Source organism: Vanacampus margaritifer, chromosome 3 (assembly GCF_051991255.1).
Source record: "Vanacampus margaritifer isolate UIUO_Vmar chromosome 3, RoL_Vmar_1.0, whole genome shotgun sequence".
NCBI classification, from domain to species: domain Eukaryota; kingdom Metazoa; phylum Chordata; class Actinopteri; order Syngnathiformes; family Syngnathidae; genus Vanacampus; species Vanacampus margaritifer.
The window spans coordinates 2,780,913-2,804,640 of NC_135434.1; the positions used below are offsets into that span (position 1 = coordinate 2,780,913).

A 23,728-nucleotide genomic window follows, 5' to 3' on the forward strand; every position below is an offset into this window, starting at 1 on the left:
AGCTGTGTTGGAGAACGGAAACATCCAAAATCTGCAGGACTCCTGCCCTCCAGGACCGGAGTTTGACGCCTCTGGTCTAAAGCCTCTGTAAGCTGTATATTTTTGAGGTAAGATGTGGAAAACGGAAAATAATAGTGTTTTGAGATCATAGTTTGTGATGTATTTACTAATTCAACTAATTAATACAGTAAACTTTTTGGGGTAGATATCAATTATAAACATTTTTCCCATTGTGTTGACATGTGAACATTTTTCTGCCACACGTGCTGTTATTTCCTGTCTATTGTTTTCACATTTTAATAACAATGGTTTTCTTATCACTTCACTGCTATGAATGGTTAAAATGTTAAAAAAAAAGAAGAAAAAAATAGATATAATAGATAGATAGGATTGTGTTGTTTACCTGTATTTTCAGATTGACATTAATTTAACATTATTTTTTAAAAAGTTTTTCTGTTTACCATTTGACATTAGGTGTGAGTTAACATTTTTAGTGTTTAAAGATAACAAGGGTCTCCTTATATCGCGGTTTAACACGTGATAAATGGGAGTTCACTGGATTTCTATGGCTAAGATTCCCAATGGGTAAATAAAATTAAAAAAAAAAGAATAAATGAATCAAACAAAACTGGCACAACCTTCAAACAGTCAAATTTGAGCATGTGTTTTCAAACGAGCCATCCGCGTTTGGTGTTCTGCGAGGGGGAATCCCCAAAGGAAACAGTATCACTGATAGCATCGCGGCGGAGAATATTGTGACATGTTATTGCAACACTTATCACCACTACATCAGTCAAGCAAAGGAAGCCAAACAAACAGCAGTCGTCAGGCACATTTCCACAACAAATGTGATTTTATATGCAAATGTGGTCGCCACATGCACTGCCCAATTTTTGGCCGATGCTCCACAGGGTGTTTTTAAGCTTTTTGGGGGCCTTTTTTTTTTCTTCCCAGGGCCAAAATAGACCAAATGAAAAACGGTCATTACATCGTAAGACGACTTGTAAACGCATGAAATGATTGTTGAATACGCAGCCGACTCCCCCTCCTCTCTTTCTTCCCTCGGTGTTATGAGGGGGAATACCGTGGCTTTAAATACTTTGTGTTAATACATAGGTACACATGGGAGCAGTTACGCACCAGCCCAGATGGCCGACCCTCTAATTTGAAGCCCAAAGGGTGTCATTAAGAAGACAAAAAAATTAAAAAGGAAAGCCTGCGGATTTTTGCCGCTTCTGACATGAAAGGCGGCGCAAATTACAGCAAAAGGCAGGCAGGGCTCGGTTTGTGCGGTCGGCATTATTAGATATCTGCGAGAGGGTTATGACCCAATATTGTGTGCACACATGCTTTAGAGTGTGACGCAAAAACTGGAGGGAGACGTATAAAAAAAATGCTTTTAAATGAACTTGTTTGCAAGGTCAGTTTAGGTCGTCTGGTGGCTTCATTACACCAATTCAAATGTGATGTAAAAGAGCCCGAGACAATAAAAATGATGTTTTTGTAACATTATTATGACTTCTGCAATCAAATGTTTTCAGAATCATTTATTCTACCGTCAAACCATCAGATGAAAAACGATTTTGCACGATTCAACAAAAAGACATGCACGTTATTATTTTTGTCCACTTGGGGTCGCCATCCTCGCGTTCTACACTATAATAAACGTGACTTTGAATGTGTGTGGCTTTAAAGGGGCGTGGCCTGGCCCGGTGAGTGACGTGTGTGTCAGTGAATATGAGTGTTTATGTGGCAACTGGACTGCTCTGTTTATCTTAGAAGACATTTTGCCTCCCATCTGAGAAGGCTTCATCCGATCATGCGACAAGACTTGCTTAGAACACGTTATATTTATAGTTGACTGTAACACACACACAAAATTATATGATGCAAGACACCAACAAGTCCTCTCACACTTTTGCGAATGAGAGTTCCGGAGTCAAAAATCAGTTAAAAAAAAAAATCGGATTCAAATCATACTTATTTGCCTCTATGACAAATAAAGTAGATGATATAGCGATACTCACACTAAAAATGTATTTTTGGCTAACATTATTAGCAATGTTTTCTGTCTGTAAGGAGCCTATTCCTACATGTATCCAAGATTTTGGCGTTTTCATCAAAAACAAATCAGTTCAAATTTACATTTAAATCATCACAATAGCGCACTATCAACATGCAAAAATTATGGGTTTGTAACACAATTGCAAGAAAACGTGCGATTTGCGTGCATTAATAAATCATTGACGCGTCGTGCTACTGCTCGCATTTACAAGATTCACCCCAAATGTTCAGAGTCACATTTAAATCCACACGTTCAGCACATCTATAACTATTGGACCCTATATAAAGTCCACAACATCACTATAAAAACAAAAAATTAGCCATCTAACTTTAGCATTATTTGGTAACACAATTGGATAGAAATCTGAGTTTTATGGGCACACGTGTCAATTTCAGCCTTTCTAAAAACTCCAAAGCAATAAATCCGTTGAATGTCACATTTAACACCAACTTTAACGGTATCGCAAAAAAAACACAATGTTACACGAGAAACACCTAAACTTATGTTTTAGCAACATAGAGGTAAACACAAGTTGCAGGTGTATTATTAACTGCCCCACCTGTCATTTCTGGCCCTAATTCCAAGATTTATACCAACATTTTGACATTTTCAAGAATTCCATATTCATAAATGCGGTAAAATTAAAAATCACATTTCATTCAACACTGTTGGTGATTGTATCACATAAAAAGTAAATAATTTTACATTTAAAAAAATGCCTTAAATTGTAGTTTTGTGACATGATAGTGTATTATCAGAGGTGTCAACTCTCTGTATGCAGAAATGACCTCATGGAAGATTGAAGCATTCATCTCAAAATGAGGGCATTGCCAGCAATTACAGATTAATAATTCACATTTAAAACAAGAGAGTACATCCTCATTTGATGTTATGGCTGCCAAGTTGACAGTATTTGTCCCAAAACGGGTGCATCATCAACACACGCAGTCATAAATCAACTGAGAATCACATTTAAAGATCCCAAAATGTGGTCGTGTTCAAGAATTCCAACTTAACAGAAGGCTCAAAGTGCACATCGGATGCTGTTTGGAATGGAGCAATTTTGGACAGAACCCCAACTAAAATTCGCCTTTTCCACACAATATCCAACAATAAGACAAAAATATTCTTATTGGTATGGCATATAAAGTATAATAGTCGTTATGGTGCCGCTTGGAGCGGTTGCTGATGTGGGGGAAACATCGCCGCATGTTCGCCGGAGAGAAGAAGCTTTCTCCGGGCACCGAAGCGAATCTTTCTTACGGGGCACCGAGACGGAGCAAAGTTTGGGAAAATCGAGAAAGAAGATAAAAAGAAGCGACGAAGACGACGAAGGAGACGAAGATGATAAAAGCGGATGAGGAGGGGGGGGGGGGGGGTATACAAATAAAATAAAGACAACAGGTTGCGGACTCACCGGTGTCGAAGTGAGAGATCGAAGCGGAGGACAGGAAGAAGAAGCCGGCCAGGAGCAGCGAGGAGGCGGCGGTCCACGGGTCCATGGTCCCAGGTGAGGTGAGCTTGAGGCGGGCTCGGCTCAGCTCTCGTCTCGACTCTCGCGTTCTACTCTGGAAGTCCGCGAAACGACCCGGCAGACTTCTAGCGGAGCGGGGAGGGATGGGGGGGGGAGAGAAGGGGGTGGGGGGGGGACTAGATAGCAGCGCGGAGGGATCCGATTTCCAGGACATGTGACAGAAAACTGAGCCAAACGCTTTCAACCTGCTCGGAGGAAGAGGAGGAGGAAGAGGAGGAGGTTCGGACGGAGCTGCAGGTTAGTCAAGTGTAAAAATAGAAAAGTGCTTGTTTAAACCTTTCTCAGCCTTTAGTCTATTTGAATGATTGTTCAAAAGCCCTTTCTTAGTCTTGTTTTCGTTATCTTATAGTTTGAGGTGTCACAAAAGCAAACAAATATTAGCCTCAGTTATGTTTCTCATTTTCTAGATCACATAATCGATCATATCATTAAAAAAGGTAAGTGCAGTTGTACCTAATATTACTTGTATAACGATAAATTCAGATGTACCTAAAATTGTGGCAATTGTGAACGTTCAATGTTGCAATCTGAACTATTAAAAGGAATTTTAATTGGAAGTAAACAAACTCCGTGTGAAAAGGGCAGCAGACAGGAAGGTCCTTCAAGGCACACGTCATTAAATCAAACAATTAAATGACACTAATTAGCTTGAATTAAAGCTGGCATAATTGTTTTTATAATTATGTAAATGAATGTGAGAGTTTCATACAAACATGTCCTGCATGTGTCGCATTTAAGTGAGAAACAGCACCCTCTGCTGCTTCTTTTGGGTATTGAGCACTTAGAAAAGACACAAAGGAGCTTTCAAGAATGTTCAGAATTTCATTTGTTTCATTTTCCACGCTTGTAACTTATAGCTCGTTATATTGTGGGTTAAAATAACCCAGTCTGAGTTACAGAATAGCAAATATGAGTTTTTCACTCTGCAACTTGGCACCAGACAAAGAAAGGGTTCATTTTGACATATTTGCAATGACAGCAGTTAATAATGAGCTGTAGCACGCAGGATGCTTTTAGAGCACTGAGCTTAACCAGGGTCAAACTAACCCATGTTAATGTTGAAGAACTACAAATCAGTAGTTTTTTTGTTTAGTTTTTTTGCTATGCAACATCTCACCAATTAAAATGGTCTACGATGACATATTTTCAATTCAAATAGTTAAGAGTGTGATGGTGTGTGGCAATATCAGCGTACCTCAACTCTCGGCCCAAATTCAAATTTATCGTTGGTTCCATTTATACTTAGCATAGTAGGATACTAGTTGGCTTGAGGGCTGACATCTCTACATTAGTGCGTGTCAAACATAAAGTGCAATTGTCCAAATGTTTGTAAAATGGAGTGTAAAAGTCAATGCTCCCCTGGAGGGACATTGGAGGACGCTTCTTCTTTGAGGGTCCGTCCAGCATCTTGTGGCTGAGCAGGTTAGTGGAAACACATGTTGACAGCCATTACTCACAAGGGTGCGAGGCAGTCAATACGCCTTCAAACGAAACCCTTGAAATCTCAACTTTGTCAATGTGTTTTCCATTTCCTGTTTTGGCAGGACGCTCTCTTGTCTCTGGATGCGAGCCTCTTTTGTCGTGGGCACAAACCCAAATTGCTCGCACGTATGGAGACATTATGCAATTGTTTCACAATTTAAAACGGTTCTCAGGTGTTTTCATCATGTTTGTGATGCAGTTGAGGCCAGTACTTCTCAATTATTTTCTGTTATGCCCCCGGGAAGAACAATTTGCATAAAATTAATGTCACATTTGATCAGATAAAACAAATTAAATGTATATTTAAAAGTATTTTATTTTACACATTTTAAAAATATATATATATGTTTAATTATATATATATATATATTTATATATATATATATATATATATATATTAAATTTCTTCCTAAAATTTGTGAACCTGGTTGATGAATTTCTTGTGAATTGTAAAATATGTACAAAAACAGGTATGACAATATACAAAATATTTTATTAAATAATGTCTATTATAATTGGTAATTAAAATTCATTTAAAGTTGGTTAGAAATTAGCATATATATATATTTATTTGATAATTAAAATAAACTATACATGCATATTTTATTCATTAATTTAGTATTTCATCTCAAAATATGTTAATTTAAATGTTTTAATTGATTTTTATTAGTCTATAATTCATTTATCCTGTTAACTAGCTTGCTAATTGCTTTATCGTAAATGCGTTTAAAAAACGCATATAAATAAAAAAAACATTGACTTCATAAGAGGTTATTGTATTAATTATAAATAACAATAATGAAATAAGTATTACTAAAATAAAAAACACATATGCAATGAACATATTTTAATGAAGTCAACAAATCAACATAATTACAATTAGTTCATTTTTATTTATTTTTTAACACAAATTGTATTTCAATATTTTTGGAAAAACTTTTATTTCCTAAATTGGTTAATTGTAACTCAATTAATCAAATAATTATTTAATTATTTAAATAAATTATTTTACATAGCTTAACAAAAAAATTGTTATGATGTCATCTATGAATAAAGTGGCCCAGCTTCTCAAAAATCGAATGCGGGCCTTAAACATCAAAGTTAGCCCGCCCCTGCTCTTGAAACTCCGCTAACAGAATCCATACAAGCATTTTCAAAAATCACTTTTCCATAATAGATCCAAACAAACACAAACATACAAAACCCGTCACCACCCACCTAGGAAGGAGGTGGGCTGCGAGGAATCCTTGACAAATGGTGGCCCCTTGCTGACGCAACCCCCACCCACCCGCCGCCGACGCACACCTGTGGCACATTCAAAGCTTTAAGATGAAAGCAGCAGTTAACGTCACGCCACCTGTGAGAAAAACGGCATGACCCCCATCCCAAATCTCCCGAGTGCGCAAAAACGCCCACCCGCCCGACACAGAAATGACACGCGCAGTCGTCATCCATCTTGGGTCTCTAATTAAGACTCCCTGTGTGAGGTTCAAAGCCACCCAGAGAAACGGAATCGAGTGCTTTGCGAAGTTAGGTCTATTTTGAGGTATCGGGTACTCATGAAGGCTGCCAACACCACTTAGTGGATACTAGTTGTATCAGTACTCTGTATTTGGGAGTACCCAAGGTTGAATACTTGTACTGGTATCGTTAGGGAAAAATTGGTATTGAGCATCCCCAGTTTTATAGTATAGTCGAAGTAGTAGCAGTTTGAAACAAATCTGTGTGTGGATGGAAGTAACAGAGTCACGGTTGTGCGCAAAATGGAAGGCGGCCAACAAGGCTGTCGGGCTGCGAGCCCACTTGGCCCGAAGCGCGTGGAGAACATCAATAAACATCATGAGCGGGGTTTGCGCTCGGCTGGAAGCGCCGGAGGACGCGTAAAACTCAAACCGGCATTCTAACACGGAGTTTCTGCAATGTTAGCCACACCTGCTGCTCTGTGTGAAAGGTATAGACACTGAATGTGTGTGTGTGGTGAAGTCAACCCAAAAATCTCCCGGCGGCTTTAAAACCCCTTTCACACTACCTGTCAAAGGCAGAATTTTCATCACTATATATCGTTTGGCGTGGGACCGTGTGTACGGTAGCGTTAGGATCGTTCAAAGAAACCACATGAGTTGTTCGGACTGGCCTGACTCTCAGCTTTCACAGGCACTACCATTAAGACCCTTCACTCAACGCCCCCCCTTTTTGGTCATAATCTTCTCCTTGTGGAGGGTGATTGATATACACACGCTGTAATACCACCGCCAGTCCATTCTCATGCTCACTGAAGTCTAAATGTTCTGATAACTCTGATTTCTGTACCTTTCACACGGGACAAAAGACTGCTTTGACAGGGAGTGTGAAAGGGTCTTACGGAGCTGCAATCCCTTAATTGACCTCTGATATTACCTCAAAGAATGATAGATTTGCTGGTGAACATCTGTTCCTTCATCCCCGTTCCTTTTTTGTACCTTTCTCACACAACAGCAACACAGTAAATACAGACGCAAAGACAGCTATGAGAAGCTGTGGGAAAGGGGCTATAAAGCGAATTTCCAGCCTATGTCACAACTTTGATACTACCTCAGAAATTTGGACATTTGTGTTGTAACCTCAACACTCCATTCAGTCTCTGTACCTTTCACACAGAACAGTGACACAGGAAAAATCGGACTAACAGGCAGTGTGAAAGGGGCTAAAACAACCAGTTATGTCTCTATTACACTTGCATACTACTAAATCTAGAATCTGTCAAATTCGTGGGTTGGCTTCAGGCTCCAATTCCGTGTCAGAACCTTTCACGCAGAGAAAAGACGGGAAAAAGTTTGTTAAAAAAAAAAAACTAGCAGGAATGAGGAATGTGCCACAACATTTCTCTCTCGGTGCATTCTGGGGGTCGGCGGACATTGGGAATTCCCACACCTGCTCTTGAACACACAGGTGATATCACAAATCAGCTGACACGCCCAATTAGGCTTTTTCGTATCGTGATATCGTATCCAGCTTCACGTTAACCTCTGAATTACTCAGCTTTAGAGGAAGTGTCAGGAGGTTGCGACGTAACCCGGTTGTGTGAATGGTACTGACATGGAAAAAGGGATGCATACTACCTCGGAAGCCGGGAGATTCATGAGTGGACTTCAATCTCCCGCCCCTCCACATTCCATGTCAGTACCTGTCACACACACACATCTATTTATTTTTCTTTCTTTTTTTTATCTACAAATGGAACACAAGTTTCCGTGAAGCTGCAGCGAATTTATATTTTTCCTTCTTGCGGAGCATGACTGATTGGCTCTTTAATGGCTTCCTGTGCCGCTCTGCGAGAAACATCTGTGCGGTCGGAGCGAGGACTCTGCGGTAAAAAGCCCACTATGACGCGGCGTGTAAAATCAGACTGCACGGTGCATGGACGGAGTGCCTCAGGGGATGACGAGCAGCCTCAAAGGGGGTTAAAAAAGGGTTAGTGGGGGGGGGGGGGGGGCTAAAGTGGGACCGATTGTTTACGTCTGGAGCCATTTAGTTGGAAGGGCCGGGAAAAATACGGCACAGAAGCCGAGGGTCAACTTTGGGACACGACGCTGACATCAATTTTAATTCTGCCGTGGATCACTGGACCAGATGCTTGCTACCGCCCCCTGGTGGCTTGGGCAGTAAAAGCCTTCATTAATTTGGCACATCATGGCTGCAAAGTGGGATTGAGGGTCCTTGGTGGAGGTCTTTTACTTTAATCGCTGCTTTTGAAAAATGACTGGTGGGAAAGTTGCCGACTAAGCACACCTGCAAAACTACAGAAGACATAAAAAATAAAAAGGGACCTGATCCAAAACCACTTGACAGGTCCTTCTTGACATCAGAGGGACATGGTTTCCAAAAAAAAAAAAAACATCAAAAAGCAGCAGACAGGCACGGACAGATCACATTTGACATCTGCAAGTGGCTTCTTCATTAGATTAATTTTAATCTCTAAAGCCATTAATCAGCAGCAAAAGATGTTGCGGCTGCCTCAGGAGTAAACCGCGACTGCGACATGAAAGCCGAGAATTTTGCACCTTTCGAAAGATTAGTCAAATCTCAGCAGACCCAAAAAAAAAAATAAAAATAAAAAGTCCCAAGAACGAGGCACAATTTGACTTTGTGGTCAGAGAACATCAAAGTGTGTGGAAAACCCAGAAACAAAAACAATAGAGTTAATTGCGTCAACGAAAACTAAACAAAAAATAATTTCGTCAACGCCCGTTTTTCACCGGACTAAAACTAGACTAGACTCGACTAAAACCCTCCTAATCTTAATCCAACCACTAACTAATGCTGGCTAATTTACTAGCTCGTAGCCATTGTAGCCACTTGTTGATATACTGTAATTGAATGTGAAGTTGTTTCATCAAAAAGATGAGGAAAAATGTTATTTCAAATCATTTTGTATCTGAAATGTTCAACATAATCTGTTGACAAAAAAAAATACAGAGGTTAATTAAATGGTTGTCATGATTAAAACTAGACTAAAAAGTTCAGTTTTAGTTTAGTCTAGACAAAAATAAAATAAAATTACATTTTTTTGGACTAAAATTAAGACTAGGTTTATGGCCGACTAAAAATGGACTAAATAAAAACGGAATGTGGTTGATAACAACTAACAAGCGTGATTGGAACTGGACTAAAACTGAGACAAAATTTTAAAATGGTGGATAAAAAAATGAACACTAGTGTGCTCTATTCTTCATAGTGCAAAATTATAACAACATTTTCTACGAAGCTGACTTACTTTGCTCTTGAATGTGTAAATTTGAAAGACGAAGAGTGATAACAGGAAGTATTTCAAGCTCAGCCTAGTTTTTGCTGAAGAGTGTTGATTTTCAAATCCTCCTCAATCCTGCTTCTTACGCCTACAGAAAGCTTCCGTTTCTTTTGACAAAGTACGTCTTTGGACATTATTATTGATGTATATTGTGAGATCATGATGGTTAATTAAATTTGTTGATTTGGGGGGTGGGGGGGGTTGTTTACTGTAAACACATACAGAGATTGTATTGTGTTTCAATGCTTGTAGTCTTAAAAGTGTTTTTAAAGACTTAAATAAAAAAAAAAGATGCCGGGGTGATTGCTGTGTACTTTTTGTGACATGTTTGTTTGGTGGTGATGTGCCAATTTTTCTTGAGTAAAATATGTGCCGTGGCTGAATAAAATTTGGCAAACCCTGTCAACAAACAATCCTAATTGGGATGCGTACTACATAATGTCAGGCATTGTTTACTGGAAAAGCTTTAAAAAAAAAATGTGTGTGGAGTCAGGGGCGGTTGTGGTTTTGCGTCAGCCACCCAAAAAAAAAAAAAAAAAAATCCAAATCTGGCAGCCTTCAAAGATGAGTTGAAGAAAAGGGCAGACGTTCAACACGAAACTTTCTACTCGCTGCACAGCACACATGTGCTCCAAATGCAAAGTGAGTGTTGACGGCCGGGATGATATTTATACCAGCCTCCCGCCAAAGAAGATTTGCGGCTTTTGGAAGAAAAAAAAACAACAGCAGCAAAGGGACCCGGGGTCGAGGGGGGGACATTGTTGCTTTACCCATGGCATGACTCACGTGGCCAAGTTGACGACTTTCTTGGCTGAAGCTACTGAGACCCAATTTGGCTTTGACTTAAAGGTTTCGAAATACCAGGCCATCCATGCTAGTTTTGTTCGCCGTCTATGGGGTTTCCCATTATGTGTTAGCGTCAAGCTAGCAGACGTTAAATCAAACACGGCCTGTATGGTTAATGATGCAGTTTGTATGCGTTCCAAATTCAAACTCATCTGCGATATCCTGACGTGAATAATTTGTCAAAACCGGTAATGAAAAGTGACATTGTGACATTGATCCTATGCTGAAAAGTCCTGACTAATTTCCCTTCACAAGCTAAACGGGTTTCCTCTTTCAATCCTCTCGGAATCCCCTTTCAGACAGCTTGGAATTATTTTTCACGCTCTCACACAAACCGGGGCTGTCTTGACATTTCTGTGGTGATCCGCCAGGCAGACTTGTCCAAACCTGCAGAGGAAACCTGCATGAGGAAAGTAGCACTTGCGATGCGGCACGTCGTCAGGAGAGACCTGCAGCGCACGCGCACGCGCACGACTCGCTCGCCCTCATCTTAATCACGAGGACAATTGACCACACGGTAAATCTTTCTTCCATGAAAAAATGTCAAGACATTGAAACTTACTTGTTTCATTTAAAGTCCTTTCCCCCCCCCCCCCCAAATATTACACTTTTAATTGGAATATTGAGTCTCAATATTGAGTCTCTTTTTTATTGTTTGGGGCCAAAATGTCCCCACACGGGCACATTTATATGCAATAAATGCAAGGTTTCTAAAAGAGAAAATGTAACTTTTTTTTTGTTCAAATGACAGCTTTATTCTCAGAGTATCTATCAATTTGATCTTGAATATATATCTTTATTCTCCCACCATTACAACATTTTTGGGGGGGAGCTTGAAAAAAAAAAAAATTTCTCCCCAATACAACTTTTTTCTGTCTTAAAAAAAGACAAAAAAATAATAATTAAAATGTTTTAATGTTTTACTTTTCTTCCATGACAATTGCACTTATTTTGCTTCAAAATAGATTTTTTTTATGAACATAGCAACTTTTTTCCTCTCATATCTCTAGAAAATTTACATTTCTCTAAAAATCTGACCCTTTCACTTGAAAATAGCAACAAAAATTACTTGCCTTTTTTATATTTTTAAATGTATTTTCTTTAAAAAAAAAAACTTTTTTCTCAGAAAATTGCAACATTTTTCTTGAACAAAATGTTACTTATTTTCCCTGAATATTAACCATTTTCCTCAAAATTATGACTTTTTTTCCTTAAAAATTACACCTTTTAACTCATTCACTTGCCATTATTAACGTCAAAAAATCATTTTAACTATTTCTATTAGTTTAACATTTTTTTCCCACTTTTGTTAACAAGAGAATGAAATCCTAGAAAAAAATGTTTATTGTACATTTGGAACAGATATAAAATTTGTGATTAAACGTGAGTTAACTATTGAAGTCATGCGATTAATTACAATTAAAAAAATAATAATTGTCTAACGCCCCTAATTTTTTAATAATCATCTCGTCAGGCGGTTACATTTTTTTATTGTAATTAATCGCATGACTTCACTAGTTAACTCACGATTAATCACAAATTTTATATCTGTTCTAAATGTACAATATTTTTTTTTCTAGATTTTCATACTCTTGTTAACAAAAGTGGGAAAAAATGTTAAACCAATAGAAATAGTTCAAATGAATTTTTGACGATTATAGCCGTCAATGGCAGTGAATGAGTTCATCTTTTTTTTTTTTTAACTATAACCAAAATAGAAAAAAGGGAAAACTAATTTTCCTCAGAGGTCAGGAATTGTTTTTCTTAAAATGCAACACTTTTTTTGTTAAAATATTTCAATTTATTTCCAAAAAATATATATACATATTTTTCCCCCCACATTTTTATTTTTTTTTCCTCAGGATGTGAAACTTGTTAACATAAATATACGACATGATTTCTCCGAATCTAGCAACTTTCCTCCCTTAAAAACACACATTTCTTAAACTACTGCAACGCGGTATGACTTCTTCTTCCCTCCAGAGGCCGAGTCTAAACACGATGTGAAATCCAGTAAGACCCCCTTCGACACTTTTGTACTGTACTGTTCGTCTGATGTGTCAGATCAATCAATGTGCCTGCACTTGTTTGAGGGGCTTCTGGGCGGGACCACTCACACTTAAGGAATGTTTCAGCTTTTTCCCACCGTGCACGCTCATCTCTGCCTATGATGTGGGCCGCCCCGGGCCGCGAGCGGGGGGGGTACAGGTGCGCCTCATGGCCTATCGGATCCCGGGCCTGCTCGATGTGAAAACAAGCCTTTAATTAGCCAGCACGGCCGCCGGGAGCGACGCGGCGAGCAAGTGCGCCCGAGCCGCCGTGTTGTGTGATACGCTCACAAAGGGGAATTGACGAGTGTGACTTACAGGTCCGGGCCGTGCCGCGGTATCAAATATGCAGGCGGAATGCCTGGCTCTTTGTTGGCACAACATGAAGGCCGCCAGCGGGAAAGGAAATGGGCGGGAAAGACCTGGAGCGAGGCACCAGATAACAGCCCCGGATCACCTTTCCAACGAGCAATCTATCACTCTGGAAAGGCAGAAAAGCAAAACGGACCATTTGGTTTTATCTTCAGGTCACGTTTGATCAAGATCTGCCTTTGTGGAGTTCAGTTATTTGACTTTTATGGAGAGTCATCAAACTTGTGTAACTTGAGGCTTGGTCTTTTCAGACTTTTTGTGGGTCTACTCATGATGGAGATCCTTGCCAAATTTCATGTTGCTAAGTGAAATTAGCTTTGAGGGCTGAATTAAAAAAAAATAAAAATTCAGAAAAATGACTCAAAATGGCTGCTTCAAAGCAAAATGGCAGATGTCAGTTGTCTTTTTGGGGATGCCTTCTTAAAACTTTTTGGGGCTCAAGAAAACGGTTACCAAATTTCATGTTGCGAAGTGAAACTGGCTTTGAGGGCTGAATAATAAAAATAAAAATAAAAAGATTGTCAGAAAAATGACTCAAAATGGCTGCTTCAAAGCAAAATGGCAGATGTCAAAGTTGTCTTTTTGGGGATGCCTTCTTGAAACTTTTTGGGGCTCAAGAAAACGGTTACCAAATTTCATGTTGCTAAGTGAAACTGGCTTTGAGGGCTGAATAATAAAAATAAAAAAAAGAGAATTTTCAGAAAAATAACTCAAAATGGCTGCTTCAAAGCAAAATGTCAGATGTCAGTTGTCTTTTTGGGGATGCCTTCTGAAAACTTTTTGGGGCTCAAGAAAACGGTTATTTCATGTTGCTAAGTGAAACTGGCATTGAGGGATGAATTTAAGAAAACGCACAGACACGCACACACTATAGACTCTAAGAAGTGGCCAAAATGACTCAAAATGGTTGACTGTATTTTCAGGCATGACTTGTTGACACTTTTTTTGACATGCCTACTGAATTTCATACTGAGTGAAATGGAACTGGTGGCAGAGTTTTCAAAGTATCTCTAGTATAAGATTATCTGAAGGACCTCTAGAAATGTCAACTTTACTGTAACATGGGAGACTTCCTGTGTCTTTTCAGGCATGGCTTCTTGAGACATTTTTGTGGGTCTACTCATGATAGACGAGTCTACCAAAGTTCATATTGTAAAATGAAACCGGCTTTGTGGGCTGAATTTTCTAAATAAAACTAAATACTGACGGAAATGGCCAAAATGGAGTCAAAATGGCTGCTTCAAAACAAAATGGCTGATGTTACTTGTCTTTTCAGGCATGCCTTGTTGAATTTTTTTGTGGGTCTACTTTTAATTCACGTTGCTAAATGAAAGTAGCTTTTTGGGCTAAATTAAACAACAACAACAAAAAAAAAAGAAAACGAAGGATTCAAGGAAATGACCAAAATGGCTTCTTCAAAGCAAAATGGCTGACGTTTGTGGCTCTACATACGATTGACATGCCTACCAAATCACACGTTGCTAAGTGAAATTGGCTTTGAAGGCCATTTTTTTTTCTATTACTGCTATCAAATGTCAATTTCCACTGGGATGAATTTGACTGAACTTTTAAGGTTGAGGAAAGCCATCAAAAGCGGCCATTTTGGATGATTTCACTTCCCCGACACCCTTTGAAAAGTGAACTGCTTGGTTGCGAAACAGCAACACATGAAAAGTGAAAACGATCACGTCCTTGTCCGATGTTTACCTTCTGCGAGCTGACATCACTATCGCAAATCCCAAAAGTGTTTGGCTGAAACCCCCAACGCGCCCTCAGCTTCGCTCTTATCACACAAAAACATTTGATATCATCTCCAATATTTGCATTCCCTCCCTGGCAACACCGCACCCGGCCGGCTACTGTGTGTCGGAATTCCAAGCGTCGGATTGGAAGTTTCCATCGAAAACAAAAGTAAAGCAATCCATATTTTTTTCCTGAAAATATCGGACTTTGTTCTTGTGAATTTCGTCTTAGTTTGGAGACATTTTGCTTCTTTTTTTTTTTCCCTGCAGAAAATCTTTCTGCAAACCAAGTCAAACTGGTTTGGTGGCAGATTGACGCGGGCTCATTTGGCATGCAGGCGCTGTGGCGGCACTTTATGAATATGCAGAAGACGCGAGATGAGGACGTCGCCCGAGATTAGTCTCAGCTTCCTCCACATTGGGAGTCGGCTGGCGCTGGCGCTGGCGCTGCGCGTCCCTGGAGCCGGCAGGCCGAGTGGGCGGATGCAGATGTCGCCACATTTCATTTGACTAAATTCTGGCTGTCGCATTCGACTTCGTGCTGACATATGGAGAGCAGTACATGGAATATGATTACGAGATTTAAAAAGAATTCAAGTAAGTTTTCAAATAAAAAGAAACAAATCACTATATTTACTCTTACTGTAAACATTTATCACACATTTTGATCTCATTCCATACTACCCAAAATTTTATTTTATCCACATTTAACTATAATTCTTTATCCTTGTAGAGTTTCTTTCTCCCCTATGACTCTATTTATTCAATACGTTAAAAAAGTTTATTCTTGCAATGCAAAAATATACAGGTATGTATTTCTTTACTTTTTTGTGAGATTGGGGTTCCCTATATATATATATATATATATATATATAAATTGCAGATACAAACACATTTGCAGTCAAGGAATTTCATTGACACTTTTGTAACTATGATGAAGTGGCTGAAGCAGAAAAAAGAAAATTTAAAAAAAAAACGTGTGTGGAAATGCTGCCATCTAGTGGCTGGAAGCTTCAATTATATTTGTGATCATGACGTTCTTCTTTTTTTTTATTGCTTTATTTAACAAATTGACGTCAAGAGCCAAAACATGGCAAACAGTAAGTTGTGATCATGACATTAATAGACGACGTGGGCTCACAGTGACGTCATTGTGCTACACTATTTTGACCATCATCATCATCAATGGGGGAAGGCTGAAGCTTCTTTATGTACGTTCGAATAAATATACATACAAAAACACATTTTGTGCATATTTCATTATTATTCGAATGTATACATAGATCCATCCCATATTATCATTATTTATTTATTTATTATAAGAAAAATATCTGGGAGTATCTGCTTTTATTTTCGTGATGTTAGGATTTTCTCCCTGAAAAAAACCAAACTGAACATTTACTTTGCTCTAATAAGATTGTTATTTTTGTGGGAGAAAAAATACATTGAACTCCCTATGTAAATACAACAGTTTCAGAAAACCCTGATTTAATTCTCAGAAGCACACATACATTAATCTTGTAAAATTAAGATTATTGTTGTGAAAAATCAAGTTTTTTTTTTTAACGAGAGCACTCTGGTCTAAGTACCATCCGTGTACAAAAGTGATTACATTTAATCGACACAATCTGATTGCTTTCTTAAAATTCACGATGTCCTTACCTTGCTCACCAAGTTGTCGTGAGAAATGCTGCGTCATGGTTTTGTGTCAAATGACGTTCAAGAGTTCGTTTCTCCGTCTTTTTTTTCCGAACGACACATAACCTTCTTTAAACGTCTAAACGTATTTAATTTATATTTGAAATAAAAAAGTGAAGCTTTTAGTAGCAGAAAATGTGGGTTAAAATAGTACCGTAGACCTGACAGTGACGCTGAGTCACGATTGGTACCGGCGCCATCTACCATGATGCATTGCGGCACAGCAGTGACGCATGCGCACTTCTAGCTACTTGCCATCGACCGATGTCCGATGAGAATGAATTAAGAAATAATAATTACAAATATTTCGAGCACTTTAATTAGGATGATATTACATCTGGCAAATTCCCAGCTGAAGGGCAACACCGCGGGGGAATAAAAAGGAGATTTTTACGGGTCTCGTGAGCTATCATGCTAACAGCCTAGCATTGTAATTAGCTTACCTGATTTGACTTGTGTCCAAATGTACCTTCTTTACACCGTGATCGCCTCTTTGGCCGTCTTTTTTCTCTTGAAATGGATGAAAAAGAGACGCTACTGCAACGACTTCAAACGACTGGACGGCAAAACGGTTCTTATTACTGGTAAATTACAGCAATTGGAACCTACTTCTTGTACTATTTCAATTTTCTAAACTCAACAACGCACCTTTTCTTAAGATTATTGCATTTTTCCATTGATAATTTGAAAATGTGTCACGATTTTTATAACTAATGTTACAAAATATTTCACTTTTTATTTTGTTAAAATGGAATGTTCCACGTATCACACATTTTTTCACACTAATATTAATAATTGTTTGCTTTGTCACTGAAAACATTTAGCAAATATTTTGACTATTTATTCACTGTAAAAAAGTTGACCGTTTTTTGTATAATTATGTTGATTTACACCATATTAACTACTTATGTTAAGTATACCCGTAGTTCCCACATATAACTTTAAAGTAGTACAGTTCAGTTGTATTTCACTTTTTAGACCTGTTTGTTGTCAAACAATATTTGGGGTGCAATTTTATATGTGTGAAATGGATTTAATTGAATGTCCTTCTTTTATTGACCCCACGGCAGGGGGGACTTCCGGCATCGGCAAGGAGACGGCCGTAGCGTTGGCCATGAGAGGCGCCCGCGTGGTGGTCGCCTGCCGGGACGCGGACAGGGCGGAGAAAGCGCTGCGGGAGATCAAGTTCCGCAGTCATAGCCTGGCAGTGGTCCGCATGGATCTGGACCTGGCCAACCTGCGCTCTGTCCGCGACTTCTGCAAGAGCTTCCTGCAGCGGGAGAAGAGGCTTGACATCTTGATCAATAACGCAGGTGGGTTCATGGCTAAGGAGCACGAACTGACCATGTGACTTTCTGAAGGCAAAATGGAAAAGGCAGCAAGACTCACAAGCGGCAAGTGAAGGCGTATACCTCTTGACAATGATGTCAACTGTCCAAATCATTGTATCCAGCCATGCCGGGTGTCCTGGACTGGACGGACGACGGCTTCAGCATGTGCCTGGGCGTCAACCACCTGGGCCACTTCCTGCTCAGCAACTTGCTGCTGGGCCGCTTGAAGGAGTGCGCCCCGAGCCGCGTGGTCACGCTCACCTGCTCCAGCTACAAGTACCAGAAGCTGGACTTCCAGGACCTCAACTACAACCTACTGCCCTTCTTCACCTACTGCCGCAGCAAGCTGGCCAACGTCTACTTCAGCCACGAGCTGGGCCGCCTCACGCAAGGGAAGGGCGTCACCTCGTACGCCGTGCACCCGGGTGAGACGCGCTTCGTACGCGATCGTGTTATCGAAAGGAGGCAAGTGTGCTAACGCCATGCTAACGGCGCCTCCTTGTTATTTTGTCCGCAGGCTTCGTGCAGAGCGAGTGGACGTGCCACTTTTCGTTTTTGTTCCGAGCTCTGATGCGGGTCATCATGTGGATGTTCTCGGTGTCCTGCGAGGCGGGCGCTCAGACCGTGGTCTATTGCGCCGTGTCGGACGAGGCGGCCAATCAGGGCGGCGGATACTTTGTGGACTGCCGGGCTGCCACCCTGCGACCGTTCGCCCGCGACGCCGGCGTGGCCAAGAAGCTGTGGGAGGCCAGCGAAAGGCTCGTCAAACTGGCGTGATGCTTTTTTGTTCTTTTACTTTTTTTTAATTTTTTTTTTACATTTTCCGCATGATTTTCATGAATGTAAGTTATTGTGAATTATTCAATTGGGTCAGTCAACCACAAGTTTCCTTTGATACATTTTGTAATAAGTAACAGTATTTATAGTTTAATTGAAAAATTAATATGATTGGTTATAGCATTTTTAACCATAATGTTAAGCCAAGTGGCATCTACTTGAGCAAATCACCTTTTATTTTTATAAATAAACATTTTAAATACTTGGTTGTATTATTATTTTTTTTTTGATTTTGTATTATTTTGAGTTTTATTTGTATGTATTACATATTGACATTTAAACAGGCTACAATTATCAAATTTTCATGTTTGTTTACGGTGATATAATTAAAACAGATAAAAAGGTATATTATGTACCACATAGAAAGCAAAAAAACATGTATTTCAATTTTACATACATTGGTAAATATTACAATATAGCATAAAAATACAGTATATTACAATTTCAATAACTAAAATATGTATTAAAAACACAGTATTATTTTATAACAAGAACAAAATAATTATAGTAATAAATATGTGATAGTAAAATAAAAATATAGCAATATAACAAATGCCCAAAAAATTATGCATATTATACGTACACAAACAATTTTTTTATTATAAACAATATATATATATATATATATATATTTTGTTTTTGTTTTGTTGCATTAAGTATAAGTCATTTTGGGTGGAAATATTTAATAAATTCATGTAAAAAAAATGCTTTCATACAAAAGTAATGTCTGCTTTTGAGAGTCGAGTAAATGAACCATTGACAAAAGCAAGCAGTTGCCACTTTCTATTGTCAACGTTGTCATTTTATTGAGAACACCTTTTTAGCACAAAGTTGTCCAAGCAAGAGCAGAAAAGTAGCACGGCAGAATACAACAAAAGAGCACAAAAGCGCCATTGTATTGCACAGAAGAAAAACAGGAGGGGGAAAAAAAAACACACAAGCTGCAAGGTAGAAAACACGAGAAAAAAAAAACTGATGGCAAGCGAACGCACCACCATCAAGTGGTAAGGATGGGAAGTTGCTTGTGGTTTTTGTGCTTCACTGGTGACCGTAAAATCATCACTTTTTATATATATTCATCTGCGTTAGATCATCTGGAGACAAAAATAGCTATTTATTTATATATAATTAGCGCTTAAAATGCAGAGAAAATACAGGTAAGCCAAAAAAAGGTGGTGGTATTGCGAAGATAGCTGTCAGGCCAAAATGTGGTCAATTTCAGATTTTTGGATAACGTTTTGGGCATCTAGTGGTCCAAGATGGTCATCTAAAAAGTCCCTATAGTAACCCTAATCGCTATGTAGGGATTTATATACAATACAGTATAGTGGACTTTTGCGTGATCTAGAAAGTTCCTCTTAAAGTTCTTAGTAGGGAATGAGTGAATGATTCCCAACATAGCCAATGTGAGTCTTATACTGTAAACACACTAAGAAAGAACAACACACTTGGATTGTACATGCTGATAGTCATTATTTTCTCTTTTTTTTTTTTGTGGGGGTCAGGGGTTGCGACGCGATCGGTGGGGGGGACTACGGAAGTCCAGAGTCAATAAAGTTTGTGAATCTTGCCCTGACAAAGACCAATAATCCCTGAAAGTCTTACATTCAAGACGAATTGAACATTTGGAGATGTGACAGCGAACCTTCACCGATTCGACCTCACCTTACCTCAACCTTCGTTTTTGGACATGGTTGAAAATTCAGACGGCTCTTGCCACGACTCCCTAAAAAGTTGAACAAGTTGCGATAGGAAAGGTGACGCAGAAAAAGAAAAAAAAAAAAGCATTTTAGATTGGATATCGCTTCACTGTAGAAACAGCTAACATGCTAATGAGACAAAAGGAGGAAGTGCTCCCTTTGAAAATGCTGCAATGTCCCTTTAAATGACACTTAGTCAAAATATAAATATGCAACCATGAATACGACCTGAGGAGAAAAAAACAAAACAAAAGCGGCCCCCTTCCAATAAACTGACTGAATACTTTTACGTAAGGATCAAAGACAACAAAAACACAAATGATACCTTTTTGGATTATTTGTTCAAATATATTAATGACACTCTTATGAATAATTTTTTTTTTTTGGGGCAGTTTTTCATTTTTGGCACATGACTCGTTCACCTATTACACGTTAGAAATATTCATAATTTTTCATGGGAAGACACTGGCCTAAAATGACACCCTAACCCTCACAAAAAAAGGAAATTTAAATAAATGTAAAAAAAAACAAAAAAAAAACATTCAAATATAAAGCACCCAAAAGCCATGATGAGTCGGGGTGCGAGCGTCATGACTAACAAACAGCATAATAAGCAAATTACAAAAAATAAAGCAACTGTGTATCGACGTCTAATGTTCCACTGAATAGCCACTGGGGTGCATGCGTCCTTAATAAAAACAAAACAAGTCCTTACACTAAAAACCACTGGCATCAATCATTTTCTTATTACAAATGACAAACTGTATACAAATGTGTAAGAGTAGAATTCATTAGAATAAGGACTTGAAACTTGACATAGTGTTTCCAGTGCAGTGACACAAGTGAGGCTTCACAAACGTGTGCGTGTGCGTGTGTGTGTGTGTGTTTGTGTGAGGAAGAGTTCTGTTAAAGTTCCGACTTGTGACGCTCCTCTTCATCCTCTTCCTCCCTTCTGACAAAATAAACAGAGACTCTCTCTGCTGCACACCTGAACAAACAAAATCATATTCTTAGGAGGAAAAAAAAAAATCATCATTGCTAAGCTAACTAAACAGGCTAAAGCACAGTACCTCCACCAAGGCCCAAATGTCATCCGTTTGCTTAACCAGGAAGTTACTTCCTGGTTCAGAGAGGATGACAGACAACGCCATTTTGATTCCGGGCTGGACTAATCCAATCATTTCACATTATAGTGACTCAAAGACGGAAAAGTGAAAATAATTGTATCGGGTCCCGAACCAAAAATGAATGCACGCTATTGTGGCCCATGAAAGTCATTTTGAATAATCCTACTAACTAGCTAACCAACTACTGTAACTAGGTTAATTGCGTGTGACTTGAAAATTGTCGGACTGGCTGGCTAGCTATCTATCTAGAGGACAATCAGATTAGCAAGGGTGTGGACAGACAGATGGACTAATGGTCTGATTAAGTAGCTAGTTAGCTTGAGAATGACTGGAGTGACAATTGGTAGCTAGAGAACTGACTGACTGACTGACAAACTTTGCTGTCTGGCTACATGAAGACTAGACTGACTGACAGGCTGACTAACCAACTACCTGGAGGACAGACAGGTGGACGGGCTGATAAGTTAACTGATAAACTAGCTTGCAACCTCGATATGACTGACTGCCAGACTGACTAAGTAAGTCCAAGACGGAGTGGCTAACTAGCTAGTTAGAGGACAATCAGACTGATTGGTTGACTAACTAGTTAGCTAGCTAGAAAACAGACTGGCTGACTGGGGAGTTAGTAACTGATTAAATAACCAGCACAGTAGCTAAAAAAACGGACTAACAAGGATGACTGACTGACTTATTGACTAGTTAAAGGGTTGGTCGGTCAGTCTGATCATTATTTCCCTAAGAAATCAGTCAGTTAGTCCAACCTCGTTAGTGGGTTGAGTCCATCCTCTAACTAGTATCTGGTCGGTCAGTCAGTCCAGTTGTCCTCTAGCTACAAACAGTTAGTGAGTATGATTACTCAAAAACAACCTTCCTCAACTCATGGCTAGCTGGCTAGTTAAAAGGACGGAAAGATAGTTTGTGCCTTGGTGGAGGCCTGCGCTCGACCGCGTGACATGCTTTAGTCGTGGTGAGGACCCGACGGGTACTGTACCCGACTACTGCAGCGGTGCGGCAGGAGCTCCGGAGCAGTGGAAGTGTATGTTCTGCCACTTGGCGTCCCTGCGGTGCCACACTCGGGTCTCCTCAGACTGGCTGGATTGCGGCCGACCCTGTCCGTCCACAAACTGCGTGAGGCGGATGTACGCGATGCAGGCGGCGTCGTCGCCAATCAGGTGCACGTGAGGGTTCAGGATGGTGGTATGGATCGGCTTGTTGTTTTTTGACAGCACTGGACCGCACATTTATTACAATCAGTATCACTTAATAATACCTCAATAACAAAGGAACCAAAAGAATGACTGTATGAAAAACTTACTTACTAACAGAACGACTAACTAATGATCAAACTAAGATTCTGTCAAACTAACAGACTGTCTAACTAATGGTCAGACTAACTGCCTGACTAACTAAGAAACAGAATGACTAACTAATGAATGAACTACCAAACAAATTGACCTCTAATGAACTAACTAGACTAACTTGCTAACCAACCAACAAACTGACTGCCGAAGTACCTTATGAATGAACAAACTGATTTACTTACTAACTCACAAAAAACTGCAGAACAAATGGACAGACTTCTTAACTAGACTAAACTGACTTACTAACTAGCTAACCAGCCCCCCAAAAAACTGTCCAACAAACAGACTGACAGTTTAATGAATGAGCTGACAATAAGACTAACAGTCTGTCAAACTTACTAACATACTAACTAACCAAACAGTGACTAACAGACTTACAGTTTAACAAATAAACAAGTAAACTGTCCATCTAACTAGCAGTGTAAAACAGCAACTAACAAACTAGAAGACTGTCTAAATGACAAAACTAATAGACTTCCTAACTAACAGATTGACTAACTCAACAACAGACTTCCTGCCTAACTAAGTAACAAAATGATCAACTAACCAATGAGTTAAGACCGACTGAGCAAACTGACTGTATGTTGTCATACATGATTACTTTTCAAAGAAGTGATGTTGACAAAACAGTCTTACGGTTGTCAAAGTAGAATCTGTGGAAGTCCATCCCTTCCACCAGGTTGCCCAGTGCCTCGGGTTCAAAGGAAGTCAAGCCCGGGTCGCAGATTTTGCTGCAGAGAGAGAAAAAAAAAAAAAAAAAAACAATCACATGAGGTCATAAAATGTAAAAAGGTTGAAC

The 23,728-nt window shown here is 39.3% G+C and overlaps 3 protein-coding genes and 1 long non-coding RNA gene across 28 annotated transcripts in view; 1 reads left to right on the forward strand and 3 right to left on the reverse strand.

Moving 5' to 3' along the window:
- kremen1 (kringle containing transmembrane protein 1) overlaps positions 1-3,672 on the reverse strand; it is a 54,879-nt gene extending 51,207 nt beyond the window's left edge. For both annotated transcript variants that reach the window (XM_077560666.1, XM_077560665.1), the window contains exon 1: positions 3,483-3,672. In XM_077560666.1, coding sequence (XP_077416792.1) covers positions 3,483-3,567 — 85 coding nt within the window. In that variant the 5' untranslated portion in view covers positions 3,568-3,672. The remainder of the gene's footprint in view (positions 1-3,482) is intronic.
- Positions 3,673-12,401: 8,729 nt separating this feature from the next.
- LOC144048616 (uncharacterized) lies at positions 12,402-16,762 on the reverse strand. Its single transcript, XR_013293381.1, has 3 exons — positions 16,538-16,762; positions 13,080-13,242; positions 12,402-12,951 (listed from the first exon to the last, which is right to left on the reverse strand). It is a non-coding gene; the product is annotated as an uncharacterized LOC144048616 (long non-coding RNA).
- Positions 16,747-18,946, forward strand: LOC144048586 (retinol dehydrogenase 14). The gene is made up of 4 exons (XM_077560721.1): positions 16,747-17,157; positions 17,644-17,886; positions 18,027-18,329; positions 18,422-18,946. The coding sequence occupies exons 1-4, from the start codon at positions 17,037-17,039 to the stop codon at positions 18,679-18,681; spliced, it is 927 nt and encodes a 308-aa protein (XP_077416847.1). The 5' UTR covers positions 16,747-17,036; the 3' UTR covers positions 18,682-18,946.
- A 575-nt stretch (positions 18,947-19,521) lies between these two features.
- The window catches only part of camk2b1 (calcium/calmodulin-dependent protein kinase (CaM kinase) II beta 1), a 38,161-nt gene continuing 33,954 nt past the window's right edge, over positions 19,522-23,728 (reverse strand). For all 24 annotated transcript variants that reach the window (XM_077560639.1, XM_077560636.1, XM_077560630.1 and 21 more), the window contains 3 exons: positions 23,566-23,660; positions 22,560-22,796; positions 19,522-21,429 (listed from right to left, as the gene is read on the reverse strand). In XM_077560639.1, coding sequence (XP_077416765.1) covers positions 22,564-22,796; positions 23,566-23,660 — 328 coding nt within the window. In that variant the 3' untranslated portion in view covers positions 19,522-21,429; positions 22,560-22,563. The remainder of the gene's footprint in view (positions 21,430-22,559; positions 22,797-23,565; positions 23,661-23,728) is intronic.